Source organism: Schistocerca americana, chromosome 1 (assembly GCF_021461395.2).
Source record: "Schistocerca americana isolate TAMUIC-IGC-003095 chromosome 1, iqSchAmer2.1, whole genome shotgun sequence".
Lineage (NCBI taxonomy): Eukaryota > Metazoa > Arthropoda > Insecta > Orthoptera > Acrididae > Schistocerca > Schistocerca americana.
The window spans coordinates 1,156,976,501-1,156,988,724 of NC_060119.1; the positions used below are offsets into that span (position 1 = coordinate 1,156,976,501).

The window sequence follows — 12,224 nt, forward strand, 5'->3', positions numbered from 1 at the left end:
AAGTGATTTATAAGTGTAAGATGAGCGCTGAATTACATTTATTATAATTTATAAATAAGTTTTACGAATGAGAGTGAGCTTGACCCAGTGTCACAGATTGAGTACAAGATTGCCACCAAATAATGTTTTGGCTGGAATTTTATTGTCACTTCTAGACAGAGGTTAATATCGATAACATATTCTTATAACCCACAATATTAATTTTATAGGTATTTAAGGGCTGTAGCAAATACAAAGTCACCGTCTGTAGTACTACACCCGTGATCCGCTGGTCTTCTCAGTGATCCAGTCCAGATAACTGGAGACACGTGTGAAGACTGAGGGGTAGGGGGGCTCACCACAAAAGTGTCCCCACGACACCAGCCCCACAACCTTTCCCTCGTAGAGCAGCGGACCCCCTTCATCACCCTGCAAAGTGATAAAGTTGCTTGTAGTATGTGTAGAACATCATATTTTAGAAAGATATATTCTGATCACGCTTAACGTTGTACACGTTTCTTTTCACTCAACTTAAAAATGTTAATTATCAGGATAAACTGTTATTCACACCTCTAAACATAAATCTCAGTATTTTAATTAAGATATTGATTGCAATCGAAATTTACACCATGTTATTTATCGAAACATATTATAAAACAACATTACAAGCAACTAATATTAGGGATTCGAATAAAACTGCTAATCTTTACCTTTCTGAATGAAATGTGAACTTAACTCTATAAAAATTCATTCCTTAAATAAATTCATGATATTTACTTCGTTTACTTCGACTGATGATAATTCTGTTTTATACATATTGAAATTTTCGTTTACCACGTTTGAAAGGAAACTTGATAATCTAGCTCTCGAATTATTAACTTGTTTCTATATACTAGTAAGGCCTACTTAAACACACTGCTCCAGTGAATACAGGTTGTTTATAAATGAATATCGTGGTTTTAATGCTTTATAATATTTATTACATTAAACTTACAGTTACAAATTATATGTCAAATGAAAGAGCAACTCAAACAGTTTTACCAAGAACCTTATAAATGTTCACTGGCATAGCAAAGTATGCGGTTGGTTGAACTTCACTGTACCCAAGCGCTGGATAGGCCACAAGGGGCACAATGGCAGGGCTTGCTTTGCATGGCCTCCACATGCACCCGACCTAACGCCATGCGATTTTCTCCTTTGGGGCTTCATCAAGGATAGTGTGTACATGCCTCCGCTACCAGCAGACCTCCCTGAATTAAGAAACCGGACTGAAGCAGCTGTTTCTACAATCACTGAAGACACACTTATCAACATTTGGGAAGAACTCAGCTATAGACTTGATGCGTGCTGTGTGACAAATGGTGCTCACACTGAACATTTATAAGGTTCTTGGTAAAACTGTTTGAGTTGCTCTTTCCTTTGACATATCATTTATAACTGTAAGTTTAATATGCTAAATATTATAAAGCGTTAAAACCCCAATATTCATTTATAAACAGCCTATATATATATATGGGGTGATAGTAGATAGCATATTGGCATAGCTACAGAGAGCAATCTGTGTATGCCCTGCTAGATATATATAAGGAGCATTTATACATTTTAATGGTTTTCATATCTTCAACATATGTACAAACATAACTGAGAAATAGAGATGAACTAAAGACATCAAATGAAATATGCTAGTGAAATAATCAGTTTCTTCCTATACTCCAATGTGATTATGAAACATTTGCTCTTCACTCCAGCCTAGAGCAGTTAGTGCTCCATGCCAAGCTCCAGCAGTCAGCACATAATGGTCTGCAGATTATGAGACATTAATCGAAATCAATTGCAGTTTTTTAAAAATGAAATACATTGCCAGAAAAAAATTAGTATACTTGGAAAGACTATGTCGATTTTGATCCAGTGATAGCATATGCCAGCTGGGGGGATAGTTGATAGCATATTGGCATAGCTACAGAGAGCCATCTGTGTCTGCCCTCCAAATGGAAATGCTCACAGCCCGATGTCCCACAGTGATGCAGATGTGTAAAGCAAGGAGGCAACCATGCCACAGAGAAGGACTCATGCTTTCTACACCCAACTGAGCGAGTTAGATCAAATTGTGCCTCTCAGAGTGGTGGCATGGTCCTTTCGGAGAATTGCCACACAAGTTGGACATGCTGCGTCGATTGTGCAACGATGCTCGTGTCAGTAGCCATGTGAACATTCTCACTACTGTAGGCAGACGAGATTCTGGACGTCCCCACAGCACAGATGCCCACCAGGATCGTCGTATTATGAGAGCAGCAATGGCAGATTGTACAGCTGCCATAGCACAGATAAGAGGGCTTGTGAGCCCCGACATATCAACACGAAATGTTGAGAACTGGTTGTTACCAGTGTGACTACAGACATACACACGAAACTGTGGCAAACAAGTTGTTAGCAGTGGGACTGCAGCCACACACACTTCCAGCCAGTCTTCCACTCACGCCACGCACGTGCACGGCTCGACTGGTGCCGCCAGAGGATCACTTGGACGATGGAATGGCGCACCGCAATCTTTAGCAATAAAATCAGGTTCTGCCTGATGCAGGTGATGGTCATCTGTTGTACGACATAGACCTGGTGAGCACTTCCTGGAGAGTGCATTCGTCCAAGATACACTGGCCCCACTCAAGGCATTATGAAGGTGAAATAAGCTACAATTCTTCTTCGCCTTTAGTGTTTCCGAGGGGGGGGGGGGCACTAAAGAGTTGTCCCAACAAGATAGTGAGCGCACACACACACACACACACACACACACACGCACGGCTCCCCTGGGCCGCACGATTTCTGGACTTGTCTCCAATCGAGCACATATGGGATGTGACGAGATAAGAAGTGACTCATGCGACTCTTCAACGAACAACTCTTACAGAACTATCTGAAGAGGTCGAGCAGGCGTGGTATTACGTATACCAGGAATGTATTCATCATTTGTATGATCGACTGGATGCTAGAGTCAGTGGTTGCCGTGGTGGCTGTGGAGGCTGCACCATGTACTAATATACTTGTTGCAGCATGGGTCTATATTTTGTACCTCAGAACCGCTTGTGCTAGTGACATGTAAATGTAATCATTTCGTATACTCCAATATGCACTGCTGCACCAATAAATCTTAAGTGAACTGGAAGTGTCTAAAAGGACGTATTAATATTCTTTTCTGGCAGTGTATTTTATGTGGTGGAGACCGTTTTTATTATATTTTTAATTCTGAATAGTTCTCGGTTACTCAGTCGGGTGGTTTCGTCCAAAAGGCCAGATATTACGGCAAGTCGACTTCTTGCCATCTTTAGGCGTTCCTGGTGACTGAATGATAACTTTTTTTTTACATACATTGCTGAACAGGCCCAATCACCGTAGCTGATTTTCAATGTATTGGTATGTATGTTGGTGCTGAACACAGGTTATTTGGCATTTGAAGAAATGTCCGTGATTTTATTCGAACTTGGAAGTTCCCCAGCCAGCCACCACGAGGTTCAAATGGTGCAAACGGCTCTGAGCACTATGGGACTTAACATCTGAGGTCATCAGTCACCTAGAACTTAGAACTACTTAAAATTAACTAACCTAAGGACATCACACACATCCATGCCTGAGGCAGCATTCGAACCTGCGACCGTAGAGGTCGCGCGGTTCCAGACTGAAGCACCTAGAATCGCTCAGCCACAGCGGCCAGCCCGACTCTACGTGGGGCTCTGCGCCAGTATGGGGCTGCTTTACACTGGCAAGTATGGGCATATTTCGGAAGTGATTGTTGGACCCATCCACAGATGCTGCCCATCTGGCCCTGTATGCTTTTCTTGATTCTGTCGTTCATCCCAGCAGCCTAGTGCGGTATGGCTGAGGAAGCAGGTGTCTCTGGTGTGGCAGCCCCTACCATTGCCTGAGGGGAGACCTGGCTGATATTGAACGTGTACAGGATTCCATCTGTACGCTGTTCTACAGGTATTGTGGGCTCTATCTGAATGGCTTGTCTTTCTAGCACTGCCTTCCTGGGTATCGCGTCGCGTGAGGCGAGTTGTAGCTCTGTGGTGCGGTCGTCTGTCGGCGGATGACCTGTTGGGTTTTGGGGCGGGCAGGTGCAGCCTCATCCGTCGGCTCCTTTGCAGCATCCCTGTCAGTTCGTTCCGATTTAGCGGTATCTGAGGTTACTGGCTGCATTCTTCTACTATCCCCAGGTTCTGTCTTCCTTCAAATGACAACGGTGTGTGGTGCTATCGCAATGGTTGTGGGAGGGATCAGTTGGAGGGTTTCCTCCACGGCTGCCGTCAGGACAGCTACGTACTGCTTCGACAGTAGTCAGATTCTTTCCGCCATCCTCTCGCAGATTGCTGCGTACTCTGTCGACTTGTTGGCGTCCCCTGGTTGGGTAGCAGGTGCTCATTGTCTTCTTGGTGGAGCAGGGATGGGAGGTTCAGTCGTGTGGTCCTTCTTTCCGCGCCTGCGTTTTGGCTTCTTTTCGTGGCGACAACCCATTAAGTGAGGGCAGCCCCGAAAGCTAGCCACATGGTTGCCGCCGCAGTTGACATGTGTTAGTGCAGTGACATTTGGACAGTAGCATGTGGTCCTTACGTGGGTTTGTGAACATTTTGCACGCACCTCAGCGTTTCAGCAATATTTGCCACATGACCCAGCTGCTGGCAGCAGAAGCCTTGCTCACTCCTTTCCAGCAACGATGGTGCGACTTCGACCACTAATCACGTCAGCCTCCAGACATGAATGATGTCTTTGTTCTTCTTGTGCCAGGCTGAGCCGACAAACTGGCTGACCAGCGGCCATTCCCTGTTTGTCACCTGATGCAGGTCTATGACTCAGTAGAAGCCGTGTCGTCACAAGCCAGGGGTAGGCCATGCAAAGTCGCCTTCACAGTCTCGAGCCTTCTGGGATCCCTGGGTACAGTCTCTGTGACAAGGTGTTCAGTGAGAAGCTCCTTGGCGTCGTCATGTACTTATTGAGATGCAAAGGACAACGTCAATAAACTCCCATTGTTCCTCGCCTTGCACATTAATCTCCTCGTATGACTTTGGCGATGGCGGCGTCTAGTTCTTCCTACGACTTATACCCTGCGCATTTTCCAAGAGTGCCGGAGGCAGGGCAATAACACAGTTTTTGGATTCGTCTGAGGTGAGTTCACGAGTGGTGGAGGCACTTGTCTCTCCTTCTTGCAACTGGATTTTCTCTAAGTATATGGAGATGATCATGCTGGCTGTGGCCATATGGGACACATTTTCCTGGCCTGTAATCATCTTGACCTGTCATTTGCATCGGCGTTGCCTATGCCTCTTATTGTCTGGCATAGGCACTAGTAGAAACATGATATTATGCTTTTAAAGACAGTTGTCTCGATCAGAGTAACTCGAAATACGAGAGCTATACCAGACCACCTAGTTCAGCATACATGCGACAGATGGCGCTGAATGCAGGGGTCGACGACATGGTCGACAAGCGCTACACCTGTGGTAATGCTGACGGCAGTGGTGACTATGTCAGTGAAGACACTTTCATCGACAGCCCTGCCTGGCCATGATATGACCATTCTGCTTTCGCATCTCAAAAGAGACACATAGCCTCAGGTGTCTTCAGTGTCACCGACGAATGGGTGAAGCCAGTGATACTGCTGCCAGTGAGAAACTCGGAGTGATATTTTTTTTTTCCAGCGCATTTCATTCTTTTCTCTTACAGAGGAAGGCTGTCTTAACTAGTGATACATAGTCGCACTTTCCCAGCCAATGTCTTAAACTAAGATCGTTCTGTTTCCATCTTTATTTTGTTTGTGATCATGCCAAGAGGAGTTATTTTTGGGAGGGGGGTAGGGAATATTTGCTAGCGTCTCGCAATTGGAGCGCTTGCCGACCCTGTCGTCGACCCCCGCATTGTAGTACGAGTCTGAAGGGGTAGTTCAGTCATTCAACTTGCAGCTGCAGGGAAAATTCCAAAACCCTTGGCCAGAACTGTTGGTGGCTTCGCCTTGTTTTGAAGTGCTTTTTTTTCCAAGGGTCATCACCTTGGGTCAGTGAAGTCTTCTTCTTGGTGGTGGGTTTTGGACACTGGGCGTTGACCTTCTCCACATATTGGAGGTAGAACAGCCAGTTACGTTGCCATTTGTAGTCCTGGTCGTCTTCGTTTGGGATAGACCTTTCCTGCCATTCTGTATTTATTACTTAATTACAGCTGTTGAAGAATTCGATGGTTTGCACTACTTGGTCAGTTCTTTCTGTTCAGATGACTGAGATGCTGTCTTTTCTGTTGATCTCTGGCATTTGTGTTGTGCATTTGCACATCATCGGCTTCTTGCTCTGTGATCTAACAGGGCAGGTCTGCATCTCTCAGTGTTGCAGCATGAGGCCACCATGCGCCCATCTGCACCACTTCTGAATCTAATTATGGCCGACAATACTAGATATCTCTCAGTAGGAGGCAGGCCGCTTCCATTCCTGTATGGAGCGTCATACTAAAGTGAGAGTCAGCCTCTTACAGAGCGGCGTCGATGTCGGCACGTGTATCGTCCTTCTCACAGCCTGTTAGTGTGCCATTTTCTGCCACTGCTGCGCCTTAGACGTCTCGGCGATCTGGTGCTCACTGCCTTCATTCTAGTGTCCTGCTGGTTACTCCCTCCACCATCCTCACCGACGTTGGGGGCAGCTGACCGTGCAGGAAGGGGACCACTTCCGTCTCGCCTCTGGTCTGCTCTATGGGTGAAGCTGCGTCCTTGCTGCGTCTTCACCTCCTTCGACGCCTCTTTTTGACGTGATCGGTGCGTGCCGAACTCGCCTGGAACGTCTTCTTCGTCGCTTGGAACGTCATACACTGTTGCATTTCGCTGGCGTGGTTTCGGCCAGCAAAGACTCTGCAGCCACACCATCTTGCGACATGTGAACCACCACAGTAGGCACATGCCACTTGGTCTTATTTCCTCTCGGAAAGCTGGACTGTTGTGCTTGACAGACCACTCGGCACGCACTGGCTGATTGTAGCAGTATTTTCCTACATACTCCTCTTCTTGGTACTTATAGCACTGCGACTAAGTGACGAGTCCCACCGGGAGAGGCTCCACTTTCACGTCAAAGCTCATGAACTTGTTCAGTTCATAGACTAGTTTGGCTTCCTTTCTTCTTTTCTGGATCTCAGCTATGTCTACAGCCAAGACAAGAACAAGCGTGGGAGGTTCTTCTTTTGGCGGTCCTGCTGTAGGTTTTTCTTTATCCAGACATGTTTTTCTTCTTATTGGTTCTGTTATGTAGACTGACAGCCACATCTCTGAACCCAGCAGGTAGCGTACCTCCGCAGACTGTGTATCTATTTCAAAGCCATGGTATTCCTCTGAAGAGCGCCTTGATTGCTGCCATTTTCTTCTTTGGTTGCACCTTCTCTCGTCCTAGAACAATGTATTGGCTGCAGAGAGGCTTGAGAGCCTCATAGTCAGCGCAGAGTCCATTCGAATATCTAGTAGAGCGTCATTGTCAAGGCATTTGATGATGAAGTTTTATTTCACAGTGTCTTTGAGTGCGCAACGGAATCCCAACTAGTCTTCAGCCTGATACCGGACAAATATAGGTGGTGTCAAAGCATCTCAGTCACACATGGTCTGCTCTCTGACAGTGTGGCAGTCGGTCTTCGTCCATCTTATCACAGCTGGCAGAGTTAACGATTATGAGGTGGTTGCTGTCAGTGCTACCCAGTTCTTGTTGCAAGATTTTTATCCTCAGCCAGCTCCTTGGGCCACATCGCTGCTGTGCCTCCAGTCACAGTTGCCCTCTTCAGGTTCCCACATCCCTGTTTTCTCATAGAGTGTGCACACTGACACAACAGTTTGCTTCCACTGTTAAAACAACAAACACAATGGGTTTTCCAGGTGCATGCAACCCACGAGCTACCTGCTGGGTGCTGCCTTTATTTCCTCTCTCCCCTTCCCCTTCCAGCATCTCCACTCGGCGCCTCCGGATACAGTCCTAGTGCGATGATGAGGGAAGTGCAGTGTTGGGCGTCGACCCGTTTGCAAATAACACGTGTTCTATGTTTGAAGACCTTCTTCTTTTTTAGGAAACAACACGGTGCACAACTGACAAAGTGTGGCTTAACGATCCACACGTCATGCAACTAGTATTAAATAAGTAAGGAATTTTACTCACCATGAAACTCTGTAACAGAAGAATTTACAGTATCCTCCAGATAGATTTAATATACTAAAGAACACTTAAATATGCACAACTCGTATAATTTACAAAAGCTACACAAAACAGAACCTCACGTCTCTCAACAATAAAACAGTAGCCAGTCCCACAAACTGCTTATGGCAGTTTCTAGAGCCCGTTCCTTCACGTGATTCTAAAATCAGTCGCGAGACTGAACCACTGACGAGGAAACATCAAGTGTTCCTAGATACACTATCCTCCTTCATGTGATTCTAAAATCAGTCGCTAGATTGAAACACTGATTAGGAAACATCGTATGTTCCTAGGCACACTATCCTCCAGGTACAACAACTCCCCCACTCTGTAAGAGGCAGAAAAAAGGCCCTTCCTCGCACCGGCATACTTTTCACCACCAGCTCGTCGTTTACTTACAGTGCAGGCGTCGTAGTGCTTGTTATTCTTGAAACGAATTGCACAGATCTGTGTAGGGTAGACGTTGTAATTGATGTCATGCCACACGGACTCACACAGCCACTGCTGCCATATGTGTATGTCCACTTTGCGCAGGCCATCTTGAATCTGTCCAAAGTACTGTGAAAAAAGAACAGTCTTTTCTTACACTAGAGTTACGCTAGTATGTTCCAGTTTTCAAAACCCAGTATTTAAGCACAAAAATGTATGATGTAAATCTTCTATAATAGGCCCACCATTAGAAGAGCTCAATATTTTAACACAACATAGAAATAAATAATGAGAACATCATAAATTACAATCTAATTTAAATTGGGACTCATCTCACATTTAAGGTCTGAAGCTGCAATATTGTTGTATCTCTGCAGAGAGTGCTCCACTCTCCACAGTGACAGAAAATAGCTTTAAAGTCTATCACTGACACTTCATGTATGTAATACTTGTATATAATTTCTCTAAGTATAGGAAGTAGCTGTTTCTAATTTTTGTTAGAATCAGAGTTAGGTGAATGTTTTCGAAACAGAACGAAAGTTTTGCATCCAGAAACAATTTGAAACATAGGAAGTAATTTCGAAAGTTATTGAACTCATTGAAATAGTTTTTATTTTCGTTGAGTACCAAAATATCCTCCTCGGCGACTGGGTGCTCTTAAATTTCATACCGCATTTTCGTTTACTATGCAAAGCTCCAGATTTTTTTTGGTCAGTATTTAACCCACATTTGTATGAAGTTTAAAGTCTTACCTCTTACAGTAACCACGTACAAATTATGAAATTCAAACGAGGCATAAATTTTTTCTGTAAAGTCTGCAGACATGTCTAAAGTCTGTTCTTAATTTCAATTAGCGCCTGAGTTACGCTTTTTCCTTGAGAAATTTTCTCATTGAAGGGCAGGGTGGAGAAATTAGAGAAATTTTCGCTACCAGAAAGTATCCTATTTGAGAAATACCAGGCGCAGTGCTTTGAGCAGAGGAAGTAACGACACAGAGTGAGATAACAATGTCATTGGAATAATGTTAACGGAAATAGTCCAGTCAGTTCGCTGTAAAATGCCAGCAAATTTAAACAATACCGCAAAGTAGTCGATGACAGGGGAGTTGCAATAGTATCGCAAATTCACCATTGGTTGGGAATGTTGCATCTACATGTGCAAGCTGGCCGGAGTGCCGGCCGGTGTGGCCGAGCGGTTCTAGGCGCGTCAGTCTGGAACCACGCGACCGCTACAGTCGCAGGTTCGAATCCTGCCTCGGGCATGGATGTGTGTGATGTCCTTAGGTTAGTTAGGTTTACGTAGATCTCAGTTCTAGGGGACTGATGACCTCAGATGTTAAGTCCCATAGTGCTCAGAGCCATTTTTTGAACCGGCCGGAGTGGACGAGCGGTTCTAGACGCTACAGTCTGGAACCGTGTGACCGCTACGGTCACAGGTTCGAATCCTTCCTCGGGCATGGATATGTGGGATGTCCTTAGGTTAGTTAGGTTTAAGTAGTTCTAAGTTCTAGGAGAATGATGACCTCAGAAGTTAAATCCCATAGTGCTCAGAGCCATTTGAACCATTTTGAATTTACATGTGTAAGGGGGGGTTCAAGCTTAGTTCAGACCATCGACTTTTACATTTTCATCTTTTCTAATCTTTCTCAAGTTGCTCTCAGAAAATTACGGGTAACTCCTTCTCCACCATGTACGAACTACACGGTAATGGTCGCCGTAGCCCAGCCGTTCAGTGCTTTAATGATGTCTTTAGTAATAATCATAGGCCGTATAACTGCTCATCGATGTATATATCTACACTACTTTCTTTCTACAGGACACATGTCAAAACGACAAGAAAGCTTCTGTTCGACTCTTCTGAATTATGTAAGAAGAAGCTTGGCTAATGTAACTATGCTTCTCAAGCTTCAGTTGTACCCACCAACCTTTTCTAATCGAAAATAGTATTAGCTGCCGCTGAGTTCCGTTTTCTGTAATGCACTATAGCTTGTCTACGATGTCACTTCGATATCATTCGTGGGGAGCGAATATTTTTCTTAATTTATGGCCAATTTTGACTTGACCTCCTACAATATATGTTAATGAAATAAACTCAGTCACTTGAAAATGGCATAAAAGACAGAAAAATGGGTCGTAATTAAATAATGAACAATGCAGCCAACTGGCGATGTGTTCATTTCTTTAAACAAAAGTTGCTTATGAAATATAGACCTGCTCTATTTTGGTGGCAAGCACGGTTGAAGTTCAGCTTCTCGAATTAGCTATGTTTCTATAATACCTCATTGTTAACAGTGGTAACAATGGTATTCGTCTACTTAGGATAGATGCTTTGTTCTTCGACAGCAAAATTTCAACATCCAACGCTCTACACTTTTTCTGTGGAACTGATTCCCAGTCATTCAGCTGGCATCATCAGTCTTTTACCAAAGTATTTTAAATCTGCATTCTTTGCAGATACCTGCACATAGAGTGGACAAAATCATTTTTGTATATTTGCGACATCACTGACAAACCTATTACACACATCCCGTCTATGTGACGAAGACGTATTCACATGACTGAGGGATACTCGTAATGATCTAACTGAAGGAGGTAAACGCACTGGCGAAAAAAAATCGCAACACCAAAATATAATTAATGTAGAGAAATAATATTTCTGGAATACATTTCTATAGGCAACATACTTAAGTGATTTACATTGCAAGATCACAGGTTAACATAAGCCCGAGATAAACCATTGCAAATGTGAAATGCCGGTACATTAGTAACTGGTTTAAACGTCAGAATGTTGAATGCAAGCGTGCAAAGGTGCATGCATTGTGTTTTACAGACGACGGATGTCAGTAAATGGGACGAATTTCCATGACTGTTGCACTTCGTCAGTCAATACAAGGACGGTTAAAGCTGTTTATGGATGAGGCTGGAGTTGTCATCCAATGATGTCCCTTATGTGCTCGATCGTAGAAAGATCAGGTGATCGAGCTGGACAAGGCAACATGTCGACGCTGTAGAGCATGCTGGGTTACAACGGCTGTCTGTGGACGAGCGTTATCCTGTTGTAAAACACCCCCTGGAATGTTCTTGATAAATGGCAACAATGGTTTAAACGTCAGAATGTTGAATGCAAGCGTGCAAAGGTGCATGCATTGTGTTTTACAGACGACGGATGTCAGTAAATGGGACGAATTTCCATGACTGTTGCACTTCGTCAGTCAATACAAGGACGGTTAAAGCTGTTTATGGATGAGGCTGGAGTTGTCATCCAATGATGTCCCTTATGTGCTCGATCGTAGAAAGATCAGGTGATCGAGCTGGACAAGGCAACATGTCGACGCTGTAGAGCATGCTGGGTTACAACGGCTGTCTGTGGACGAGCGTTATCCTGTTGTAAAACACCCCCTGGAATGTTCTTGATAAATGGCAACAATGGTTTAAACGTCAGAATGTTGAATGCAAGCGTGCAAAGGTGCATGCATTGTGTTTTACAGACGACGGATGTCAGTAAATGGGACGAATTTCCATGACTGTTGCACTTCGTCAGTCAATACAAGGACGGTTAAAGCTGTTTATGGATGAGGCTGGAGTTGTCATCCAATGATGTCCCTTATGTGCTCGATCGTAG

The 12,224-nt window shown here is 44.4% G+C and overlaps 1 protein-coding gene across 1 annotated transcript in view; it reads right to left on the reverse strand.

Moving 5' to 3' along the window:
- Window positions 1-252: 252 nt before the first annotated feature.
- The window catches only part of LOC124597599 (mite allergen Der f 3-like), a 112,944-nt gene continuing 100,972 nt past the window's right edge, over window positions 253-12,224 (reverse strand). The window contains exons 6-7 of the mRNA XM_047135947.1: window positions 8,574-8,732; window positions 253-408 (exon numbers count right to left, since the gene is read on the reverse strand). Of these exons, the coding sequence (XP_046991903.1) occupies window positions 253-408; window positions 8,574-8,732 (315 nt within the window). The remainder of the gene's footprint in view (window positions 409-8,573; window positions 8,733-12,224) is intronic.